Source organism: Glycine soja, chromosome 10 (assembly GCF_004193775.1).
Source record: "Glycine soja cultivar W05 chromosome 10, ASM419377v2, whole genome shotgun sequence".
In the NCBI taxonomy this organism is placed as follows: domain Eukaryota; kingdom Viridiplantae; phylum Streptophyta; class Magnoliopsida; order Fabales; family Fabaceae; genus Glycine; species Glycine soja.
The window spans coordinates 4,079,398-4,103,650 of NC_041011.1; the positions used below are offsets into that span (position 1 = coordinate 4,079,398).

The following is a 24,253-nucleotide window of genomic DNA, read 5'->3' on the forward strand; positions in this document are numbered from 1 at the left end:
ATCCATTTGTCTTCTCGCCTCTTCCGGAATTTCGTGACGCCATTTATTTATTATTTTATTTTATTTTTTGAGGACAGTTGTTTCTTTTCTTTTTTACGAAACTCATCGCCTTCAGCTCCTCTCTGCTTTACATAAAGTTGAAATCTGAACCGCGAACCAAGCCTTTCGCTTCAGTTCGTTGCCGCCCTCTCTCTCTCTCTCTCTCTCTCTCTTACCCTCCTTTCAACCAAACCCTTAACACTCTCGAATCTCACTTCTCTGTTTCGAATCTCGTTGAAGTGCAGAGCTCACTGCTCTTCACCAATCTCAGATCTGTTACTCGAAAACTCTATTCATGGCGCATGGAGCGTACCTTTCGATTTTCTTTTAATTCTAGGGATTGGATGCTAATCGGATTTGAGTTTTTTATTGGATTTTTAATTGGTGTTGTGGTTTTCAGGTAGGTTTGTTACTGTCGTTTTTTTTTTGTGTCTTCTAATTGAATGAATTAAATGGTTACGCGGTTTTTGTCGATTCAAAGAGCCGTGTCGAAACTTCCTCTGGACGCGTTGATTGGAATATTAACTGTTTTGTCTTCTTTTTTGCTTTTTTCGATGCTATTTAAGTGTTTTCCGTTGTGCATGGCCGCGAATTGTTCGAAAAGTGTGTTTCTAATTGTAAATTTTGTGCGTAGGCATTGATTTGACACGAATATTGAGTGGAAGCTGAAGTCAGGTTCGAGTTACTTCGTGAATGCTGTGTGGTAGTGTTGTTTATCTGGTGGTTACCACGTTTGGATTCCCAGGGGCTCTGTTCTTTGATTTTGATGGGAGAGGAAGCGGATTGTGTGCATGCATTAGAAGAAGGAAAGAAGGAGAACAATGAGGAATCAAGGACGGAACTGAAGCGTGACTACGACCAATGCGTTGCTGATACTGAACCTAACGTGTCTCCTAATAAGAAACAGGCGAAAGAAGTTTCAAATGATGAAGTGCGTTCTGAGGTTTCCAACCCCAATGTTTCTGCAGCAGAGCATGCACTGACTTTTCAAGATATCAGTAGTCAACCAACTGAATCCGAAAATGTTAACCATGCGGAGTGTGGGGAACTGACGTCTACTTGCTTGGAGAATTCAAGTTCTGATGAGACCTTGAGTGATGAAGCTGGTGAACATAATAATAATAATAATAATAATAATAATAATACTTCTCAAAGTGATAAGGACACAGGTAGTGCTGCAATGACATCCTGTGTGGTGATGGAAATCCCCAAGCATGTGAGTTCATCTGGGATCAGGAAAATTACTTTTAAATTCAGTAAGAAGAAGGAGGACTATGATTACCAACCGCCTCCAGCTGTGCACCATCCTGCTCTTTATAATGATGGGAATCACATTGGCTTCCATGGGGATGATGAAGAATATTTGGCAAGGGATGATTGTAGTGGTGGGTCATTAGAAAGCCCGTGTGGAATGGGATATGTTCATGATGGAGATTTGGATTTGTACACTCGCAATATGGAATTGAAAATGTCCAAGAAAGTAGTCCCCAACTGCTACCCTACAAATGTCAAAAAGCTTTTATCAACTGGCATTCTTGACGGAGCTGTAGTGAAGTATATTTACAATCCTGGAAAGGTAAAGCTCGCATTCATTGTCTTTTTTTTATATACTTTTGCTTGGTTTCTTCTTATGTTTTGAAGTTATTGTCAGGTTGAGCTACAGGGGATTATTGATGGTGGCGGATATTTGTGTGGCTGTTCAATGTGCAATTACTCTAGAGTAAGACATGTACTCTATTTCTAGTTATGTTTGGAGATTCTGTTCTGTATTTACAAGAGGGCTAATTTTATCATTTTTTCAGGTTCTTAGTGCCTATGAGTTCGAGCAGCATGCTGGAGCCAAGACTAGACATCCAAATAATCATATATTCTTAGAAAATGGAAGACCGATATATAGTATTATACAGGAAATAAAAACTGCTCCACTCAGTATACTAGATGAGGTTATAAAGAATGTGGCTGGTTCATCTGTCAATGAGGAGTCCTTCCAAGCTTGGAAAGGTGAGAATCATTTCTCTAGCAATTAAGTTTTGATTAGAAACTCTTGTGTCTATCTGAATCCTATAAAATACGAACCAGATATTTTTCTCTGTAAGCATTCTGTATCAATTTCTTTTATTGCCATATCCTTCCCTACCAAAGTCATCTTTAGTCTTTTTGATGTTGTCCACACATTTCATCCTCTCTGGTATCTATCCTTACCTTAAACTTACACAGCTTTTGGTTAGGGGTTATAAGGTTGCCTTAGTGGTGAAGGGAGGGGGCGGGGGGATTCCGAAGGGAGGAAAAATACTTGAAGCTTTTAAGCTTTGCTGACTAAATTATCCCCAACCTGAAAACTTAAGTGTAATTACTTTATTGATCTACAATAAGGCTATTTTTTCCTCTCCTCCCCTCTTTTAGAATCCCTGCATCTCCCTCCTCTCTATTTAAAATTTAAAATCACCCCCCCTTCCTTTGAACCAAACACTTTGTCAAGTTTCTAACATTTTTTTATTTGAAGATTAGAAAGTATCTGTCGGTTGGCAGCTTCTTTATTTTTATTTTGCTACACTGTGGTCTTCTATACTCTGAATAGCCCACATGTGGTATCAAGCATTGTGGGATTTAAATAAAATAAAACAAGAGAAAAGGAAATGGTTTGGAGGCTAAATAAAATTAAATAAATTTTAAGAGTGATATGAAAGAAAAAAACTAACAATATGAGTGGTGGAACTCTTACCCTAGTTTAAAAAAGAACAATGGAAGTTTAAGAAGTGGTTTTAGGTTAAAATTGTCTAATGAACTGTGTACACCAAATGTGGGGATTCACTTTATTAATAGTATAGATTGTAAAGCTTATCATGGAGTTTTGGAGTTATTTCTTTCCATCACAAGCATCTCTCTTTTATTCAGTTGATCCTTAACTTGTGTTGGAGATAATACCTGCACTACCCTTTCTTGAATGATTCTTCCTAGACAGTAGATATTCCCTCCATTTCATAATATGTGTAACTTTAGAGGTTTTGACTCATTTAGATTATTTGTCACTTTAGAAAACCAAGAAAACATCACTTTCTTTTTTCCAACTTTATCCCTGTCTTTTAGAATCAGCACTAAATGGAATAAGAAAGCATTAATGGCAAGAAAGGGTAACATAGTCAAATAAAATTTTATATTTCCTTGAAATTGAGAACAATTTAGTAACCTTTCCTTGTGCAAAACCTTAACTTCAACAAAATTTATTTTGAAATGGAGTCCAAAAAATGTGGGTGTAAAGAATTGTTTCTCCTGTATTTTGTTAGAGCTTATCATGATATAGTCTTATGATCTTATCCTATAGGAGAGTATTATTACCAAGCTCTCCAACTTTCCTAGAAGGTTGAGCTGTTAGTTGAAAGCTTATGAATGGTTTTATATCTAACAATTATCATTACAAAACATCCAGGAACTGGAAGGAATAAACTCAATAAAGATTTAAAAATAGAGTATCCCATGCATGTTGTTTTGTGTAACTTGCATGGGAATACACATTAAGCGTATAGATGCATATTTCACATGGCAAATAGTAAGAGATGTTTCTTTTGCTTTGCTTTTGGTCTTGATTTTTCTTATATATATTTTCTTTGCCATGGGTTCTGCAGAAAGTCTTCTACAAAGCAACGGCAAGGTTCAGGCTCATAAAAGTTATAGCACCAAACTTGTTGGCATGCCTCATACAAACATAAGGTAAACTGGAAATAAATCCAAAATGAAGACAATAAAGCAGTTGAGCATTGCCTATGTCTTGCTTATTCAGCTTGTTTAGTTCATTTGGATATTGACAACCTTTTCAATTAAGGAATTCTTTAGTGAACAGGACATATCTGATTTTCCCCCCCACCAGAAGTAGTTCTTGCTGTCAATATGTTTATTTTTAATAGTAAAAGAAACTTGCTCTAAATGTCAAGACAATGATGGTTAACCACATTATTGGTCCAAGTGTTCAATGGGCCTTCTTAAGCAAGAATAACATCTCATGTTTTGTTTATGTGATGATGCCTTTACCTTCACATCACTAAAGCATGTGAACCAGTGCATTTTTGCTTGTGTACTTTAGCCTTGTTAATGGTGGCCTCAAGAATAAAATGATTACTTTACTTAGTCCCGATGCTTTGTCAGCCAGTGCTTTCAGGATTTGGGAATTGGTGCTTGTTGAATCGAAACTAAATCAGATTTTGTAATTCTATGGTTTTGTTAAAGGAAAACAATTTTGTTTTCACCTGAGTTTTGCTATGGTGTTATCTATGAGTGCTGCCAATTTAATTTTTGTGCCTTTTAATTTTGGAATTTTGGAGTACTCTAAATTCATATGTCTGTCAAATGTTAATATTTTTAAAACTTTTGTCATTAAGTTAATGAAATTTGGCTCAATTTTAAAAGAAAAAAGGACAGACAAAACTTCTTACCTATTAAATTGCTGTTCCAGTCAATCTGTAGAAAGTACAAGCCACTTGTCAACTTTGCACGTACCGAGTCATTATGAGCAGCACATGTATATGAATCAGACAACTGACGAATGGCGTGTGGTGAAAAAGTTTGTCCTCTCTCTTGGTTCAATTACTTATACCCATACTTGATTGTTGAGAATGTGCTTGAGCAGTCTGCATATGCATAAGGTTATATGGTCAATTAAGTTATAGATTTTTCCTTAAGATTCAACTATTCACAGTACACCTTTTCTGCAGGCCAAGCTCCTACACTTCTAACACAGGTGTACTGCAGAAAAGAAGTGCTGATGGTTGCACTAAGAGAAGGTACTTTTGTTTTGTTTTTGGGGATGTCTGTTCCATGTTACTTGGTCCTCTAGCTTCTCCATGTAAATTGCAATATCTTAGCTACTGTATTTTGAATTTGATTTTTTGCTTTTATCAGGGACAATGATTTACACAGGTTGCTTTTTATGCCAAATGGGCTACCAGATGGTGCTGAGTTGGCTTACTATGTTAAAGGACAGGTGTCTTAATATTTTCTTTAAATATTTTTGTCATTCGGTGCTTATGGGAATTTGCACTTGATTTTTATTCTTTTCAATATATTGATGTGCGTTTCAGAAATTACTTGGAGGTTACAAACAGGGAAATGGTATAGTCTGTGGTTGTTGTGATATAGAGGTATGCACAATCATATAACTTTGTGCACAAAATATTTTTTGTTTAAACATAAATGCTAATATAAGCTTTTACTATTTGCATTCATGTGTAAACAGATAAGCCCTTCACAGTTTGAAGCCCATGCTGGAATGGCTGCTAGGCGTCAACCGTGAGTAGAACTTAAAAGAAGCTAAATGACTGGTCTATTTTTCTTCATCTTGAAATAATTTGTCCTTTTGCAGTTACCGACACATATATACTTCCAATGGATTAACACTTCATGACATAGCTCTATCGTTGGCCAATGGTCAAAACCTTACCACGGGAGACAGTGATGATATGTGTGCAGTATGTGGAGATGGAGGAGATTTGATTCTTTGCAATGGATGCCCCAGGGCATTTCATGCAGGTGGACAAATTGTCTTCAACACTTCTTAAGTTATTAATTATTTACAAATATTGTAATGTTTTCATGTGTGTTCTTGTCCATGATATTTTAAAAATATATCCACCGTTGTGTGTAATTTGGATGATGGGTAATGCTGTCTATCATCTCCACATTGCAAGAAAGTGTGTTTTATTGTATTTATTTGCTGCATACCACAAATAGCTTGCATAACATATTGTCTGTCTTGCTACCTCGTTTTGTTCAGTGCTATATCATGCTTAGGTTACTATAGTAGCAGATACTGTGAAATTACTATGGGAAAATAAACTGGTTTGGAGGTAAAGTGACAGGTTTTGTTAATATTTGACATTTTCTGGTTCAATTGCAGCATGCTTGGGTTTACAGTGTGTTCCAGACAGTGGTTGGCAATGTCTAAATTGTAGAGATAATGCCGGTAATGGAAGAGAATCTTCTATTGTGAGGCCAATCATGATACGGTTGACACGGGTTGATAAAACACCAGAATTTGAAATGGGTGGATGTGTTGTTTGCAGGTAGGTTATATGGTTTGTTTACCTTAAAAAATAATTTATCAAAACAATCAATTTTTGACAACTTCATGAGGAAGATGTTTCCTACGTAAGTGTGCAATTTTACTTTCAAGATTTTGGATTTTGGCTCATGGTATTGACTATCGAGTGGTTCAGTAGCATAGGGTATTAGGAAGTCAAAGCAATGCACGTATATGACATATAATGCGGTTGTAGGATTAATGATGATTTGTGATAATTAGCCATTGAAATTTGAAATTTTGTTATTAATGTTTTTGTTTAATGACAATGTATGCAGAATTTAAGCTATTTGTATTGGGTTTTTCTGCTAGAGAAAGCTCGGTTTGGTTTTTAGTATTATACTATTCTGCTAATTGTTTTGATTGGTCCACAGGGAACATGATTTCAGTGTTGCTAAATTTGATGAACGAACAGTAATAATTTGTGACCAGGTATGATTTTTACATGATGACATTTGTATTGAACTTTTTTTTTTTAAAGTTAAGTATATTTTGCTGCTTGTTATCCAGTGTGAGAAGGAGTATCATGTTGGCTGCTTGCGAGACATTGGGCTATGTGAGTTGGAAGTAAGCACGGGGCCTTTAGCAAATATTTTTATGATACTTGCAATTGTTTTTAATTTTTCATTATCATATTTTATGACAGGAGCTTCCCAAGGATAAGTGGTTTTGTTGTGATGACTGCAATCGGATATATGTGGCACTACAGAATTCAGTTGCTGCTGGAGCAGAAATTATACCAGCTTCCGTGTCTGAACTAATAATCAGGAAGCATGAGGACAAGGGATTATGTACCTATGGGGCCATGAATGATATCCAGTGGAGAATTTTAAGTGGAAAAAGTCGTTATCCGGAACATTTACCATTGCTTTCACGAGCTGCTGCAATTTTCCGAGTGAGTATTTATGGCTTCCAGGCATGTTAATAATTATACTTGAATTTTTTTATGTGGTTGATATTTCATATTTGTTCATGTTTCATTGGTTCTATCATCTGCTCCTAGCTTACCTTTATGAAACAGTTCAAATTTGTTGAAGTATATAAATAATAGGTCTATTGCAAATGCTGTAATATTAATTATTACTGTACTGTAACTTGCTGTCTTGATGAGAAAATTTTCTTTGTCGTATGGAATGCTGTTTACATTGTGTTTTGCTCAGATACTTGTCTTAGCCATGGCATAAAAAGTAACCCTGTCTCTTGAAATCCAATCCCTTAATTTTTTACATGATAAGAAAGAAAGAATTCATAGATTCTGTAGATGTTTGGAATCAAATACTTTATGAATTGGTTTGTTTTACAAGTGCAACATTTTGTTTGGCATGTTATAAAATAGGGATTCTGTATATGTTGTGTTAGGATGTTATCCACTCCTCATGCTTTGGGAATTGTTTTGGCAGGAATGTTTTGATCCCATTGTTGCCATATCTGGTCGTGATCTGATTCCTGTTATGGTCTATGGGTAAGTATGAATTATTTTACTATAACAGCCTTCTATATTCTTGTGCTTCCTTCCTAGTGATGATTTACTGCACTGTGGATTATTAACAGTGGAATTTATTATGGACTACCGCCAGGATAAGTTGAATCTGATTTGAATTATGATGTTTTAGGGTGAATTAAATTTGTGCCTACTTTTCTATCATAAACGGTGTTTGTTTTGAAGTTCTCTTTAGCATTTGAATTTATATTGTTTAAGAGTCTTGGTATGAATTTTTACTGGACATGAGTCACACAGTGATGCATGTGTTGCATGGCCAGGATTCTAATAATCTTTTAGTTCATTTTTTTCTGTTAATATATAGTATTTTGAATTTTGTGCAGGAGAAATATTTCTGGCCAAGAGTTTGGGGGAATGTATTGCATTGTTTTAATTGTGAAGTATGCTGCTATCTCCAATTTCCTAATTTTCCTGATAGTGCTTCTATTTGGTTGTATTGACATTGTATGTATCATACTTGCACAGTTCTGTTGTAGTATCTGCTGGGCTTCTTAGGATTTTTGGCCGTAATGTTGCTGAGCTTCCACTAGTCGCCACAAGCAGAGCACATCAAGGAAAAGTAAGCAACTTATTCGTGCATGACACCCAAAATTGAAAAGATTGATTGACGCATGTATTTCGGTAACACTTATTGAGGATAAGTTTCATTAACACGTGATTTTCCATTTAGGGTTATTTTCAAGTGTTGTTCTCTTGCATAGAGAGGTTGCTGTCTTCTCTAAACGTAGAAAAGTTGGTGCTTCCTGCAGCAGGGGATGCTGAGTCAATTTGGACTAAGAAATTGGGCTTCCGAAAGATGAGCGAAGATCAGGTAAGTCCATCCTTCTACATTTACTGGTTTACTAGGGAAAGTAGATTTACCTATGTGCTCAGAAGTGAGAACCCAATAAACTCATGATTAAATTGAATAGGTTAAAATCAAAATGTATGAATTATTCTTGTATATTTTAGACTATAAATCACATAGATAATAAATAATTTTGCTGGTCTTGAGATATCAGCGACCATAGGTTTGATTCCATGTTGCAAGACTGCAATGTGTTGGCTGTTAATTATGTGCAGTGGCACAAGTTCTGTGAAGGAAGACCAGCTTGTACAAGACTCTAATATAATCTGTTTTTTTTTTTTTTTGTCTCAGAGCATGCCGATGAAATAAAAATTGTTTTTGTTTTTTTTTAGAAAGTGTAACATTTAATGTTATCAATGGACTCATAATTTTCAATGAAAACTTTTTATTATTGATTTCTTAACGAGTAATTCAGTAATAGCACATGTATTTTATTTACTGATACAATATAATAATAAGAGCATAGTTTTGGTCATGGTGACTTGAGTTCAGAATTTGAAGAAATTGTTGCAGACATCAACAAGCATTGACGATTAAGCATTTTTTTAAAAAATTTTGGGCAGTTATCCAAACATCTCAGACAGGTGCAGCTAACACTCTTCAATAAAACTTCAATGCTGGAGAAGACAGTGCAGCTGGCTATAGAATGAATTTTATCTGGTGCTGTAACTAATTTTTGGTTATTTATTCATTTTTTTAGCATTTTCCTCACTGTAACATTGCTGCTATGTTCTTGCTGCCGTATTGTTCTTTTCTTAATTTTTGTTTCCCACATAGTATGGGTGGTTGTGGCGGGATCTTGGTTTCAGCCCATGTCTCTTTTTGTACAATGTAGGATAAAAAGGCGTGAAAAATAGGGAACATGGCCTAGAAGGATAGAAGTAGAGTTTGAAAGAGCCAGCATGCTGACCATTTTTTTTAATTAGCATGCATGTTCGATATAAAATCCTACTGTATTGATTTTTTTTTTTCTCCTAAAAAATTGTGCATCTTTGCAGTAAATTCATGAAACTTGGCTCTCTTTGGAACTTACACACCACGATGAATAGTAGTAGCATAATATTGAGTAATGTATGTATCGATAAACACTTTTTTTTGCCTCGTCGCGTTGCTTGACTTGGAGGTGATTAATGCTATACTGTTCGATATATTCTCGTCTCGTGGTGTTATAATTTTTAATAATATTACTAATTAGAAAGTGGGCTAGTAATACACTCTAATACATTTTTTTCTAACATTTTTATTATAAATTACAAATTTGAATTACTCACTTTGGAATTTACAAAAGGTTATAATTTCCAATAAATTTGTCAATAATGCTAAAAGAGTGCTGTTTGTATTTTTCATCTAATTAATATCTACTCTTATACTACATTGACTTATTTATATAAAAAATTTAACCAATTTAAAGAAATTGAGAAAAGTAGTTAATATGATTGGTGATATTAAAATTGTTAAAAATGGTATTACTTTTCAAAATTAGTCCTATAATTATTGAGAATAGTTAACACTTTTTCCTACACAATTATTTTGAATTAAATAATTAATGTGTTGATAGAATAATAAGTCTAGTATCCATAAGAGAGAGAAAGAAATACGAGTAATTTATAACATTAATAATTTTTTATTGTAAAATGGTTAATGATATTTAACAAAAAATCTAATATAAAACATAATTTAAAAAGAGTCTTATACTACTAAAAAAAGTCTTGTAAATTATAATGAAGGACATATAAATTTCTCGAAAAAACTATAAATTAGAGTTTTTTGAGAGTAAAAATCTGACTTTTCATTTTTTCAACTAGAAATTCTCAACACTGTTTTTACCTGGAGTTTAATACAATTTATTTGTAATTAAATAAAAATATATGTTGATCAACATATTAATTTACTTTTTTAAATGAAAGAATTCCAACCATTACTACAAGCTAGATATTATCAATTCATTTTGATAGGAAAAATGATAAGAAAAAAATAAATGATAAATAATAAGTGTCCCTATACCAACTTCTTAATTATTTAAAGAACGCTCTTTATAATATAAAATCATGTGCAATTTTTTTAAAAAAAAAAACTTAAAAGAGTATTTTCTAACTCATCTTTTCTGGTTTTAACTTTTCATTTCACGAGGTGATTAATTTAAAGTTTGATCATAAGATAAATATTTTTAATCAAGAATTAAACTTAATTTTCTGATTCATTTGAATGTTAGCTAATAAAATTTAATCAAAAATTATTTTAATCAAATTAGAAGTGTATGCCTATACTTATCGTAAGTAACTTATCCGGCTTGTCCTTGGTGTTTGTTTAACGTTGTCAGAACTCTACTTTTCCTGGGTGGAAGAATCTGCGCAGCCACCAAAACGTTACTACATTTGAGAGAAATAAAGCCGAAACTCCAGCAGCATTAGCTCCACACAGAGTTCACTTGACCTTCCCCACTTCTGATCAAAATCAAACCGCGAAAACCCTAAAACACTACATTTGAGAAAAGAAAAAAAAATGCATTCGTGCATTCCTCAGCACCTTCACTTGGCTTCTTCCCTAAACCCCAAGGTCACTCACTCTCTTTCTCTCTGGTTCTTCTGATCATCAATGTATACTCGGTTTCTGTTCTTCAACGTATGTTCGGTTACCAAAAATCGCTTAGATAACACATTTTTTCAATTAACCTCTTCTGCAGGCGTGTAATTCTCCCCTACGCAATTTGAGGATCCGTGCTGTTTCAACCACACATAATCACATACCAGCTGCTCCAGTTTTTCTGCCCGAAGGACCATGGAACCAGGTTCTTCTCTTCTTCACTTATACTGTTGCCACCACATTGTTACGATATCACTGTTACTTTCAAGTGGAAAATATTTGACTCTGTTTTGTTTGTAAACATCTGAGAGTGTTTTATTTTGAGCGTTCAGATTCCTGGTGGAGTTACTGCTGCGGAGGGATTCAAAGCTGCGGGAATGTACGGAGGTTTACGTGCCAAAGGAGAAAAGCCTGATCTCGCGCTTGTCACGTGCGATGTTGATGCAGTATCTGCAGGTTCATTACGTTTTGCTGATTATTACAGGTGCTTATTTTTTGCGTTTGGCGTGCGCTTCGCGTGAATGAGTTGAATTTCTTTCAGGATCGTTTACTACAAACGTGGTTGCGGCTGCACCGGTGTTGTACTGCAAGAGGACGTTGGATATTTCCAACACTGTAAGAGACTTTTATGTTTCTTTCCTAGTTTGTGCTGCGTAGTTTTCTCTATAAGCAGCTTCATTGTCCATGGTTCTGTATGGATAAACTTCTTTATAAGCACTTAAAAGAGTAGAAAATTAGTTAAAAAATTGAGTTAAAATCAACTTATACATCCCTGATTTTACTGAAGTTAGATGAGAGTGCTTGTATAAATATTAAGTGTATAGCAATTTCTTTGATTCTCTCTTTCTGTTTGTTTGATTGGGTTTGTGTCAGAGAATAGGTGTTTGCTCATCCTACAGCTAAGATTCGTATAACATAACATGTTTGCATTGTAACACTTTTGAAAGTCAATATTTCTTGCTTGACTGCTCTCGCTAATTAATCAGTTTTGCAACTTTTCAGGCACGTGCTGTGTTAACTAATGCAGGTCAAGCAAATGCAGCCACGGTAGGCCACCAAAACCTTTTGTTTTGTGTGCCTTTGGGTAGTATTCAATGAATAGTCTACTGAAGTGTAGTTCACTCTAGTTACTTCAGGGAATTGATGAATGTTTTTCCATGAACTTAGTTCATTAAACTTTTTTTTTTATCAATTTTTTGAGTGAAATTTTAAAAAAAGTTAGCGGTTGAGGTTGAGGCCTTTCATATCTCCAGGGCAAAGAAGGTTATCAAGACGTGGTAGAATGTGTGGAAAGCCTTGCTAAGGTATGCATCCTTTCATTGTGTCAAACTGATTTGCTTATAGTGCTCCCTTTAGAAAGAGTTGGTACTTAGTATTTGCTGCAAATGTTCATAATTGCAGCTATTGAAAGTGAAGCCAGATGAAGTATTAATTGAGTCCACTGGTGTAATTGGTCAAAGAATAAAAAAGGTAAATGCAGAGACTGCATATTGGGTTTTATATCCTGTCTGCTTATGTCCTTTGTGATATTGCTTTCTGTCATTTGGACAAAGCATTCACAAAATTCTGGACAGAACAATTGAAAAGCATTCCAACAAACTTAAATTCTGTTGCTTCAATTTATATACACTCATTTTATTTGCAGGGGGCGCTTTTAAACTCACTTCCCACTCTAGTAAATTCACTGTCATCTTCAGTTGAGGGGTAATTCCTGTTTTCTGTGATTTAATTTTACTTTCAATTTGTATAATTGGCATGCAATCATGTTAAGGAACTAACATTTTTTTGTGTGTGATTATTATACAACCTTTGTATTTGTGCAGTTTTCTTTTTGCCTTCCTTTCCCCATTTTAGTTTCTTAATCTTTGAAAAGTATATATCTCTGAACAACACTTGCTGTCTCTACTTTTCAATCCTTTGTTCATCAAATCTTATTAGCTTGCATACAGGGCAGATTCTGCAGCTGTGGCAATCACCACGACAGATCTTGTTAGCAAGAGTGTGGCAATTGAGTCTCTGGTATTACTTGTTACTATTTGTTGCTCACTTGTTTTAAGTTGATACAGCTAGTTTGTATGTAACTGTTTTATAAGCACACCTTTGACATTTGTATGGATGGATGCATTTAGTTCTACGGATAAATCATAAAATTGCCGTGTTCATTTCACTTGAATGAGTTGTTGATATGTATAGGGTCAGCACTCAGCAGCCAAAAGTTATAGGACTAATTTAAAAAACAAACCTACAACTTGACTGATATGATAGCTTTCCATAATTCTGTTAAGCTTTCCATGTTGGGTGTTGGTTAGGTTGGAGGAACTAGGGTCAAAGTTGGGGGAATGGCTAAAGGTTCTGGAATGATCCACCCAAATATGGCTACCATGCTTGGGGTATGTCTTACTTGATGCTTCTTTCTTATTTGGAATATGTAGATTTAACAGTCCATTCCTTGAACTGTATCTACTCTAGGTAATAACAACTGATGCCTGGGTAACCAGTGATGTTTGGAGAAAGATGGTGCAGGTTGCTGTAAATCGAAGTTTCAACCAGATAACTGTATGTGTTTTTCACTCCTTTTCTGGATATTATGAATTCAGTTAGTGATATATTGGCGCTACATTATCATTTATAAAATAATTTTCAGTATTTTCCCTATTTTAAAATGCAAAAACATGTTGCTACAATTTGACAATTACAATTATAGCATTGTATGTCAAAAGATTATTAGCCAAATTTAATGTGGTTCTCTTGTGCAAGGTGGTGCCATCCAAAGATTTTGCCCCCAATTTTTGGATTGTAATTGATTCCTATGTTTTGCATATTTTGCTACAGGTAGATGGAGATACTAGTACTAATGATACTGTTATTGCTTTGGCTAGTGGGTTGTCTGGGCTAGGCTGCATATCTTCTCTAGACAGTGATGAGGCTATTCAACTTCAGGCATGCCTAGATGCGGTTAAGTTGACCTTGTACAATGCTACAATTTCATCACTATTTTGTCATCTCATTTTCATTCTTTTCCTTTGAACAAATTAAATATAGTGATGTACTTAAACTCTTGCTCCCTTGCTGGAAGCTTCACCTTTCTAGTAAAGCTGGCAAATGAATTACTATGACTGTTTTGCTGGAAGTAGTATCATAGTCCATTTGGAATCAGATATTCAGTAATATGCAGGGTGTGATGTATGCATAATCCCCATTTCTTTTTCTTGTAAATAATGATGTACCTCTCCTGCTCCAATTCATTTCAAGAAAAAAGGCCTGCAAAAATGCCTGAAACTTCCTTTAGATCTTCTTCCATGGTTACCTCGAGACATGTAATTTATTCTTCAAAAGTGCCTGGTCAGAAAATGTGAAGTTTTGAGTTGATTGTTCTTTCCAGGTAATGCAAGGTCTTGCCAAATCAATAGCTTGGGATGGAGAAGGTGCAACATGCCTCGTTGAGGTATTTTTTTGTGTCAAGGATAAGGATATTTGCATCATGACTGTTGATTTATGTGATTGTGTTCTTTTATAATCCAATATTAATCCTCCACAGTTCTTGTGCATGAATCGTGATTAAAACTATCTTTACTCTTTTAAGAGAACAAGTGATAGTTTTCATCCTGCCTTGTTTTCAAAGTACCTCATCAATTCAAATATTTGTTAATTAATGAATAAAAATGCAGGGTTTGAGTGTATAATAAAATCAAAATAAATTTAAATAATATATCCCTCATTATTTCTCCACTTTTTTATAATTTTCCTCCATCCTTATTACCACTGCCTTTTCTGTTTTAACTGATTTTGTCTCATTTTCTCTCTGCCTTTTCTTATTGATAAAGAAAATTCATAGCGAATAAAGGCCAGTGGAACTTATAAATCAGAAAAGATACACTAGTTCGGTAGATCTAGATAGAGAAAAGGAAACAAATACAATGTACAGTCTGAACTAACCAACAATATGTACCTCTGCTACCCAATGACTAAGCATTTTTGAGACTGGAAAGTGTTGCAACTTGAAGAGTTAATGATCACTTCTTCCTATGTGGATCTACGAGACTATTTAGATAGCCAATAACAACGGGAATGACAAAAGACACCCTAAAATGTGAACCCTCCCCCCCCCCCCCCCCCCCCCACCACAAAAAAAAATAAGACACAACAGAGACATAAGATCTGTCACTGAGAGAAGCTAATCTGAACAACTCAACTACCAAGCTCAAGATTTGACAGATTTGAGCAATTTATTAGGAAAAAAAATGCAAAACAAAAAAGAAGAGAAGGAGACGACAGTAGCCCCGCTCCTGAATTCTTGCGGAGGGAAGCTAACAAGAGAAAGAGAGGCCCCTTTCTTTTTATGCTTACATGTGCATATGCTTTCTTTAGTAAGATAAATAAGCCATTGCTGATGTCTTACATGGCCACTTAATTATTCAATCGAACTCTAATTGTCAATTTCTTTGTAGCTGAGTCTGGATTTTGAAGTTTTGTTGATGTTGCTTAGCAAAAATGTGGACTTAGTCTTGCTTGATATTGTTATTTATGATCAAATTCCATGTTCACTTTGCAGGTCAGTGTGACTGGTGCAAATAGTGAGGCTGAAGCTGCAAAAGTTGCACGTTCTGTTGCATCATCTTCACTTGTAAAGGCATGATAATTGAACTAAAGAAATCTTTTACATTTTTCAATCTGGCTAAAGTCTAACTTTCCAACCTAATGTTTCATCAGGCTGCTGTATATGGTAGAGACCCCAACTGGGGACGCATTGCTGCTGCAGCTGGTTACTCAGGGGTTTCATTCCATCAAGATTTACTTAGGGTAGAGCTGGGAGATATTTTACTAATGGATGGTGGGGAACCACAATTATTTGACCGGTAGGATTTCTGTTTTTGGTTATTTTACTTGCATTTGGCAAATTAGTAAAAAAATAAAAATTCCTTTTATGACACTTAATTTACATTTAATTATTCCTAGTAAATCCTTAACAAGCCTTGACACCAACAAATTTCCTTTTTCTCCAATACCAGTTAGTAAATGTACAAAATCTGATGCTGTGGAAACTGTTTACTTAAAACATCAATCATTCAGCCAAATTATTAATATGTCCACAAAATAAAAAAAAAAAAGCTCAAGAATGAAAGCAAAGTAGAATAACATTGTTCTTCTGATTAGGTTCGCATGTTTTTCCATGCAACTCTAGTCTTAGAACTTTGTAGCAAGAAATTGCATTTAAGAATTGAGTTTTACTTTTCTAATAATGTCACTGTCAGCTATTATTTTGTCTACCAAAAAGAAAACAGTCTGTTTCCTTTTCTTGTCAAAATAATGATAATTGTAATTTAATATTCAATTTTAATTGCTAAGATGATGCTTATAGCTAACAAATGTCAGATCATGTAATTTATTAATCCATCATCCATCTAATTATCTTGTACATTTTAATGAGATTCTTTTTATGTACGAGGTCTTCTTTTGCCATTCACTTTAGAATCTACCCATGCCTGCATCTTTGTTGTGCTTTATTATACAAAATCTTAAACCTTGTCATCATGGCAGGGACGTGGCTAGTAGTTATCTCAGAAGGGCTGGGGAGACTCATGACACTGTTAGAATTCAGATATCAGTTGGTAAGTTGTAGCCTGAACAGAACACTTTTTTTTCTTTTTAAGCTGTCTGGAATAAATATCCATGCTATTATCATATTTTAATTGATATTCATTTCCTACTAACAGGCAATGGACCAGGATGTGGACAAGCATGGGGCTGTGATTTAAGCTACGATTATGTTAAAATAAATGCCGAGTACACAACATAACCAAATGGAAATCTTTACACGTACATTGGCATATTGACGGGGATTGGATTATGATCTAATTACTATTAGATATTATTTAGGATTTCAATTTAGATTTCATATTTAGGGATATTATTTTGAATTTATGGTAATTAGTTTGCATTATCTTTTAGATTTGATTTGATTTCAATTTTATCTTTATATCTGTTAATCTGATGTTTAGGAATTTTATCTTTATTTTCTTGGTTCATAAATAAACCTTATTTTGACTATTGAATAAGAGAATATAGGTGAAGGTCGCAGTGCTCTGCAGTCTGCACTCGCCCCGTTTCTCATCATATAGCGTTTGATTGTGCACCAGTTGTATAGCAATCTTTTATTTTGGATCTTCCATTCTGTACCCAGCATCTTCAATTTGTCAAGTGTGAATAACAGACTTGATTAGATTGTGTAAGTGTTCAGAATGGTAAGTATACCGTTAACAGTCAAGTAAATAATTAAAGATCCTAATAGCACTGCAACCTAGAAGCCTTTAAGATTATTTGACAAAAAAGGGGTATGTATCCGTACATTATTAGGCTGATTTTAGTGGCACATTGGATGTTCTAACAGCCTTGATCAATCTATTGATATTACAACATAACAGAAAATTATCTATTTATGCAGTCTCTGTATACACAACCAAGCATGTTACAGCGCTTCTCCAATAGACGACCAGTGAACCTTTGTGAGTGATGTTTCTAAGTAGTAGCTAGTTCCACAGTAGGAATCATGGTTAGCAGCATTATCAGAGGAAGCTTCAAACACTTCATCATGAGAATAAAACCACCTATTTCGATACTGTTTATCTTTGCTGCTGCCTCTTTTAGAGTAACTGACCTTCTGGCCCTTCTTTCCATTTTTCTTTTCACTCTTCTTGATCCTGGGTTTTTGCTGTTTCTTGTTTTTAACAGTATGTGATAACAATGTAGGTACCGGATCATATACATCAGGGGCCCACTTCACTGTCAATTTCATTTGTGATCCCCGCTCTTTCTCGCGGCTACCTTTCATGGCAGATACAAGCTTTGGAGGTGCCTGTGGTGTAAAGCGCAGGGAAAATTAAAATCATAAGCAAGAGATAGCAAATGCTACTAAAAATAGCTGCCAATAATATATGCCCTTAAAGACCAAGTTGCATTTCAGCGTGTGATTCTATCACATCAGTTAATACATATCTGGTAAAACATATTATGATCCAAATTTCCACTCCCCTTAAACCTCGCTTCTGTTGTCCCAATAATGGGAAATGCTCTGGGACACTGTTGCAACACAAAACCCTGTAAACTACACCTGCCAACGTTTGCTTCTTTTTTTTTCCAACAGAGAAAACCAAATCATACGCGAGGAGAACAGTACCCTGCTTCTATTTTGGATAGGAACATTAAATTTGAGATGAACTACAGTCTACAGCATGCAACATACAAAGCAATCGTAACATTCTAGCCAATTATTGCAATGAAAAGTACATGCCACACTCCACAAGGTTGGATTTTACAGACCCTGTATACACAATTTTTAGGTGCCAAATAACAAGAATTGTTTGTGTAGATGCACAGAGCATATTATACCAACTGATGCACTAGTCTGGAACACCCAAGCAACAATTCAGTTTAAACATCAATACCTCCAAATGAAGTCAATTCCGCTATTAATTTTATGCGTTTCCTCATACAAAAAAAAAAAAACGCATTGCTGACAATCTTTGCATAGGATATCGAAACTAAACCACCTTTTTTTATCATTGAACAAAATAAATAAGATGCAAAAATTCAAAATTAAGAACTTACTGGCAAAGATACTGAGCACGAGTAGTTTTGGCGTGGAGACTGCTTAGAGGGTGACGATGCATCAGCCTCCTCGTCAGAAGAGCTTGAAGGCAGCATCATATCAGGATAAGGAAAAGTCGAACACTCTTTCAAGCACTTTATCTCTAGTTTGGTTTCTTGCAGTTCAAAACCTTCGCGTAAGTTCCGCTCTCCCACATCACAATTACCAATATGATCCCCGTCAGATGCATGTTCCGAATTCTGAGCATCATGTATATGTAATGACTCACTAAAAGTAACTTCCAGCTTACTTATGATGTTGTCATGCACAGCATTAACGGGAGAGCGCGTGTCCATCAATTGTATAAAGGCACTACAAGCAACAACCAGAAAACAAAATATTTGATGAATAATAAAAAAAATATATTATGCTCATGATTAGGAAGCAATCAATATTATATGAAAAAAAAAAGATCATTCATGCGCAAGCATTGACAAGTAAACTATTCCACGCATATTTCAACATTAGATAAGATAAATTATGATCATGATTAGGAAGAAATCAAAATGCTACAAAATGGGATTAATCAAAATCATGGTAATGAAGTAGTTGTAGCACTTGTAGTGAAATTAAAATTAAATAGAAGCATCTCGAAGGCTATATTGATAATGGGTGACGAATTGCATTTTGAGACTTCCACATAAAATTACTATGAGTCCCACAGGATACATGTAATATTTTTCAGCTTAGGTTGGTATCATGACTAAGTGCTATGTATTGGCAATCTTCAAGATTACCATGAAATTAGAACTAAATTACGAGGTAAACGCTAAGAAGATTCCATGTTTCCGAAAAAAGAAACACATTTTTTATCCAATTCAAACGGCCAAAAACTTCTCTGCTAAAATCATCACCCGCCTATTTGATATTTAAACTACTAATTTAATGATCTTAATTTTAAACTAAAAATTATTTCTCATACATAATTTTAACATTACATTACATACTTCTTTGTTAACCATTAAATTACATCCTTAATTAACTAAATGCATAAATGATTTTATAATATACTATTCTATAGGAATTTTAAAATATTAAGCATAGAAGAGTTACTCAGGAATATTCCGGATACATAAAGCAGCAAATAAAACAGCAATAAGCATAAGTATTATTCCATTAACTACAAACATATCTTCACACATGCAAAGTTATTTTCATGAAATTCAAAGCCTACATACCTTAAACGACGGCGTTTCCAGCTGCAAAATTTGCACGTTCCTTGAAGTCAACGCAAACACCAAGTGAAACAAAAACACCTCGATCCTCAAATTCGTCAGCCAAAAATAGATGAAACCGAAACAGGTATTTGTTTTCAAAACAACATAACCACGAACGCCGGGAAAAAAAAAACAGAAGAAAGAAAAGCTCGTAATGTTAACTAAGACTACAACGCCGATCACTTTTTTCAAGATGTTTGAGACGATGAGAGGAGGATCCACCGTGGAATAGGGCCAAGGAAGGGACCAAATGGCGTAGAAGGAGTCCAAAGGGAAGCGAAGGCATCGTCGAAACCCTATTTCTCACACCGATTTCAACCGCAACAGCATTCGGTCAAGTCAAAAATCTTTGCACGTTCGAAAGAAGAGATTCGAGGGTTCTGGAAAGATTAGTTAGAATGAAATGAAAACGGTGTATGATTTTGAGATATGAGAATTAATTCATAGCAGAGACTCGTCGTAGATCTGGGTAATCTAGGGAAGAAGGAAATGGAGGAAAAACGCGTCAACGGAATTGAATTTGGAATCATAATGGTAAATTCTATTTATAGTTGGTGCTTGGAGGGAATGAGAAAGGTCAGAACAAATCTGGACGTACACGTGTCGGTGTGTTTGTGGATATGCTTAACGTCTCGATCCACTTACGGTGTCAAAGCCCACTATTTCATTAGATGTTATAGATTTTGGGCCCATATATAGAAAAAACCGTGTTTTCCTTATTCCGTTGCTTTTCTACAAAAATGAAGAATCAAACGAAGCATAATTCTTTCACAACCTAGTAAACGCAGGATCTATTACTGTAAAGTCTCTTAATTTTGTAGCAAAGCATTTGTTTATGTAGGCTTTTTAGAGTATCAGAAAATACATCCCATTCTCTCAGGAGTGTGATGGGAGTATATAATCAACGCAGGAGATCGAAAATTTGAAATGTATATAAATGGAGATTATTGTTTTCAAATTTTTCAAGGGAGTATTGATGTTTCGATTTTAGTTAATATCAAATTAATTTGGTTTCCAACAAGCTACGAACATTCAATCAATCATCGGTTCTTCTCCCATATGGCATTCAATTCCAAAATTTGAATCCAAAAACAAATGATAGTGTGAACGTTTCTCATCAAATTACGGCAAACAAAGCGAAATTTCTGCAAGCGGTAAGAAATTGACACAAAACACCCTCTCCCTAAACTCGATCTATTAACGTTTGATTATTTTCTGTTTTTATTTTTATAAAATAGTGATGAAAATGTGTTTGGTTGGATTTCTGTTTTTATTTTTAATAAAATTATTTTTCAAAACAAATCAAAAACTAAAAATAATAAAATCTAATTTTCAGTATTTTCAGTTGAAACTAGAAATTTCATTGATTTTAAACAAATCTAAAAATACATTTTTTTTAAAAACGTATTTTTAATATTTTTATTTCTTGAAAGCAAAAATAAACAATCAAATTAAACATATTTTCAAAATTCTAATCTTTTAAAAATAAAAATAATTTTCAAAAAATAAAAATGAAAATCAAACACACCCTACATCATCTGAATAGTTAATCCAACAATTCTAACCCTAACCACCACCAAAGCATAAACAAAAAGACAAAATAAAAACAAACAAACAAATCATCCATAATCACGCAATTATAATTATTTGAAACGAAACCTTCAATTAACAACTCTTGAGACCATTACATCTCCACACTAATTTTAAAAACCTAGATCTGCGACGACACAATAGCCTAAAAGCATCTTTAACAGACCTTTTAAGTAAATTTGAGAGTACCACATTACTTTTAAGATTTTTTTTATTACAAAAATAATTTTTATTTTGAGATTTTAATCATTTTTATTTTTATTTTGATTCCTTCACCGCCTCCATCTTCAATCCTCCCTCCCCACACCCTTCCTTCTTCCGCCACCCACCTCCCCTCTCCGCGGGTTTCTTCTCGGCCTCTGCGGGAGCCATTAGGAAAATAAAATGAGACACTTGGAAGAAAATAAGTTTAACTTATTCCAGTTCTTTTAGAACATAGAAATGGTATTCAGATTTTAACTTCAGTAATCATTGTTGCCATTTCACCATTTGAAAATGAAGTTTCTTGATTGGTACTTGAAGATTGGGGTTGTGTCGGCTCTGGTTGGGGCTTCTATGGAGATGTTCATGATCAAAACTGGATTCTGTGTGAGAACTTTCCTTTCTTATTCTCTAATCACCCTTTCCCTGCCTTACCATTTTCTTGATTTTCCGTTTGATGCTCTTATTTTCGCTTCAAGTTTAATGTGATATGATCTTTTGAGTTGTCTAATATCAGGTTATTGACTTTGTTTACTAGATTAGTGTCTTGAGTATTATATTGCCTCCAATTATACTAGTTAGTGAATTCACAATTCAATAATGTTGTGAATCTAATTTTTGGGAAGCATCCATGGTCTTCTAATGAGCTCAATATTTGGGAATATTTTGTACTCTATCATACATGTCTTTGTATATTATTGCCCAATCAACATACTATTTTGCACATGAAGAGAAATTAATAATTGTTTTCTTAGGTATTGTGATAGCTCCCACGATTTTTTTTCATCAAAGGATTTAGACTTCATAAAAATTTGAATTTGTTTCAATTTTTCCTTGCCTTATATTTATACAGATGACAAAGTAACTGTCTTGGAGTCAGAAAAGCGTGCCTGGGAGAACTCCCCGGATGCTCAGGCAATTAGAGAAGCTCTCAACCCCTGGAGACAGATTGACACAGAAAAAACAAAGAAGTCCTGACTCAAGTATGAATCCTTTTCTTAAAATTCACGAGTGATTTTTTAAGAACTTAAGGTGTTATATGAGAATATGCTGGAATAAACTGGTAACATTTGGACTATAGCTATTCTGTTATGAAAGTGGATCTGGTATTACCATCCAACAACCTTGATTGCTACATCTTGTTGGTTAGACTCCAAATCATGGGCAACTCTGGGATGACTCACACAACCTTCAATTTTGCTATCTGGTTTTGTGTGTTGAATTTATTTTGCTATCCTCAGTGTTTTCTTGGTAATATAGTACCACATACAACACTGAGACGAGCACAAGTGTGTAATAAGTAATAACATTATTCTCAACTAAGAAATACAAATGTTTCTTAATTTGTTTCCCTGGCTGACATTTACCTCTTATATGCAAGTCTTCTAGCGTAGTCTCATTCTTCTACTATTTCAATTGACATTTACTTTAGTCAATCTTGACTTCATCTCCTACAAGCAAAGGAGAAAAGCATTTTAGGGCTGCTTCTATACCCATATCATAGAGCTTCCACATTGCGATTCACTTATTTCTTGTCATCTTCATGACTGTCACCTTTGTCTACTCTTACTAAAGCACATTTTAGCTTTATTTTCATTAAGATGGGAATAGCTAGTAGCAACTATGGTTGGGTAGAGACTAGAGATGATAAAGAGGCAGTTCGAATAAACTTCTCAACGAAGACTTGTAGGAAAATAAAATAAATTGAATCAAGCTCCAATCACAAGTTAAATTAACTTATGTACTTCAACATTTTTATAACTTCTCTTATCTTTATAAGTTGAGATGTTTAACTTAGGGAAGTTTATTTTATTTCTTCTTCTATAAGTGTATTTTGAGAAAATTGGCTTAGAGTGTGCTTCAGAATCTGCACAAGTGCAAAACAAAAATGTTACATTACAAGTATCAGTGTTTATTCTATTTGGTGGTTCCTAGTAATATAAGTGGGTGTTTCTGTTCCCTGATTCAAGTTTGAATTACAATTGTTCCCCCGTATAAAAATGGTCATTGTTTCTTTTCGTTGATCTTTCTCAACGTTGAATGCTGCGGTAGTGCGGTTTACTTTGTTGAAAAAATTGCAGAAGCTCCAGCCATCATCAGTGATGTGTGGCACGACCTCTTCAAATGTGAGGTCTCTTTAATAAGCACTTCCCGAGTTGCATGCCTATTGCCTAGCCACCATCTGGCCACTGGTTGGTGACTCACTGAACTTTGACTGATTCGTTCCTCATCATCTACGTGCCATTTGTTTTGCTTAAGCTCAAATCCAAACTTTGATTGATTCACCCTTTTTGTTATTTTGGAAAATGTTGTTACGTGAATCTAGATTGATGCATGATTGATAATCTTTTTTCATGACTTTTTAAATGCAGTTTATTGTTGTAAAAAATATATAATATGATCCAAACCTATCATATAAATATTCAAACAATATTTGAAGAGAAAATTTTGTTATTTATAATAATTTTACTCAGTTATAGTAAGATATATGTGACCTCATACATGACTCTGGAAGTCGAATCATTATAATATACATCAAATTATTTCAGTTTTTTTTTTC

The 24,253-nt window shown here is 34.5% G+C and overlaps 3 protein-coding genes and 1 long non-coding RNA gene across 10 annotated transcripts; 3 read left to right on the forward strand and 1 right to left on the reverse strand.

Moving 5' to 3' along the window:
* The first annotated feature begins 80 nt into the window (after positions 1–80).
* LOC114370270 lies at positions 81–9,489 on the forward strand. 6 transcript variants are annotated; one of them, XM_028327569.1, is made up of 20 exons: positions 81–439; positions 674–1,615; positions 1,691–1,759; positions 1,842–2,040; positions 3,663–3,747; positions 4,487–4,594; positions 4,746–4,814; positions 4,933–5,014; positions 5,112–5,171; positions 5,267–5,319; positions 5,393–5,559; positions 5,927–6,092; positions 6,484–6,541; positions 6,620–6,676; positions 6,756–7,004; positions 7,510–7,571; positions 7,934–7,990; positions 8,076–8,169; positions 8,281–8,421; positions 9,021–9,489. In XM_028327569.1, the coding sequence occupies exons 2-20, from the start codon at positions 806–808 to the stop codon at positions 9,105–9,107; spliced, it is 2,673 nt and encodes an 890-aa protein (XP_028183370.1). In that variant the 5' UTR covers positions 81–439; positions 674–805; the 3' UTR covers positions 9,108–9,489. The 6 variants fall into 6 exon arrangements, with proteins under 6 accessions (XP_028183370.1, XP_028183374.1, XP_028183372.1 ...); XM_028327573.1 differs by having other exon boundaries at positions 9,293–9,489; XM_028327571.1 differs by lacking the exon at positions 9,021–9,489 and adding an exon at positions 8,950–9,009.
* Positions 9,490–10,741: 1,252 nt separating this feature from the next.
* LOC114371083 (arginine biosynthesis bifunctional protein ArgJ, chloroplastic-like) lies at positions 10,742–17,154 on the forward strand. Of its 2 annotated transcripts, none has more exons than XM_028328486.1 (17): positions 10,742–11,013; positions 11,141–11,245; positions 11,373–11,496; positions 11,582–11,655; positions 12,043–12,087; positions 12,294–12,344; positions 12,442–12,510; positions 12,686–12,744; positions 12,990–13,059; positions 13,350–13,430; positions 13,510–13,596; positions 13,873–13,980; positions 14,423–14,485; positions 15,593–15,670; positions 15,751–15,896; positions 16,579–16,649; positions 16,755–17,154. In XM_028328486.1, the coding sequence occupies exons 1-17, from the start codon at positions 10,960–10,962 to the stop codon at positions 16,835–16,837; spliced, it is 1,368 nt and encodes a 455-aa protein (XP_028184287.1). In that variant the 5' UTR covers positions 10,742–10,959; the 3' UTR covers positions 16,838–17,154. The 2 variants fall into 2 exon arrangements, with proteins under 2 accessions (XP_028184287.1, XP_028184286.1); XM_028328485.1 differs by having other exon boundaries at positions 10,743–11,013; positions 13,873–13,995.
* Positions 17,155–17,326: 172 nt separating this feature from the next.
* LOC114371084 lies at positions 17,327–20,412 on the reverse strand. Its single transcript, XM_028328487.1, has 3 exons — positions 19,864–20,412; positions 18,646–18,997; positions 17,327–17,893 (listed from the first exon to the last, which is right to left on the reverse strand). Exons 2-3 carry the CDS (start codon positions 18,979–18,981, stop codon positions 17,507–17,509), a joined length of 723 nt encoding a protein of 240 aa, XP_028184288.1. The 5' UTR covers positions 18,982–18,997; positions 19,864–20,412; the 3' UTR covers positions 17,327–17,506.
* Positions 20,413–21,557: 1,145 nt separating this feature from the next.
* LOC114370592 lies at positions 21,558–22,657 on the forward strand. Its single transcript, XR_003657875.1, has 2 exons — positions 21,558–22,078; positions 22,547–22,657. It is a non-coding gene; the product is annotated as an uncharacterized LOC114370592 (long non-coding RNA).
* The last annotated feature ends 1,596 nt before the right edge of the window (positions 22,658–24,253 follow it).

What these genes read in the sequence shown, in the direction of transcription:
- LOC114370270 (XM_028327569.1), top strand. Translation starts at nt 806, where the DNA reads ATGGGAGAGGAAGCGGATTGTGTGCATGCATTAGAAGAAGGAAAGAAG. An exon ending in GCAGAGCACATCAAGGAAAA is followed by an intron (nt 8,170 to 8,280) that starts GTAAGCAACTTA and finishes TTTTCCATTTAG; the next exon opens with GGTTATTTTCAAGTGTTGTT. An exon ending in GAAAGATGAGCGAAGATCAG is followed by an intron (nt 8,422 to 9,020) that starts GTAAGTCCATCC and finishes AATTTTGGGCAG; the next exon opens with TTATCCAAACATCTCAGACA.
- LOC114371084 (XM_028328487.1), bottom strand. Translation starts at nt 18,981, where the DNA reads ATGGACACGCGCTCTCCCGTTAATGCTGTGCATGACAACATCATAAGT. An exon ending in CGTGCTCAGTATCTTTGCCA is followed by an intron (nt 17,894 to 18,645) that starts GTAAGTTCTTAA and finishes TTTACACCACAG; the next exon opens with GCACCTCCAAAGCTTGTATC.
- LOC114371083 (XM_028328485.1), top strand. Translation starts at nt 10,960, where the DNA reads ATGCATTCGTGCATTCCTCAGCACCTTCACTTGGCTTCTTCCCTAAAC. An exon ending in TGTTGATGCAGTATCTGCAG is followed by an intron (nt 11,497 to 11,581) that starts GTTCATTACGTT and finishes AATTTCTTTCAG; the next exon opens with GATCGTTTACTACAAACGTG. An exon ending in GTGTGGAAAGCCTTGCTAAG is followed by an intron (nt 12,345 to 12,441) that starts GTATGCATCCTT and finishes TCATAATTGCAG; the next exon opens with CTATTGAAAGTGAAGCCAGA.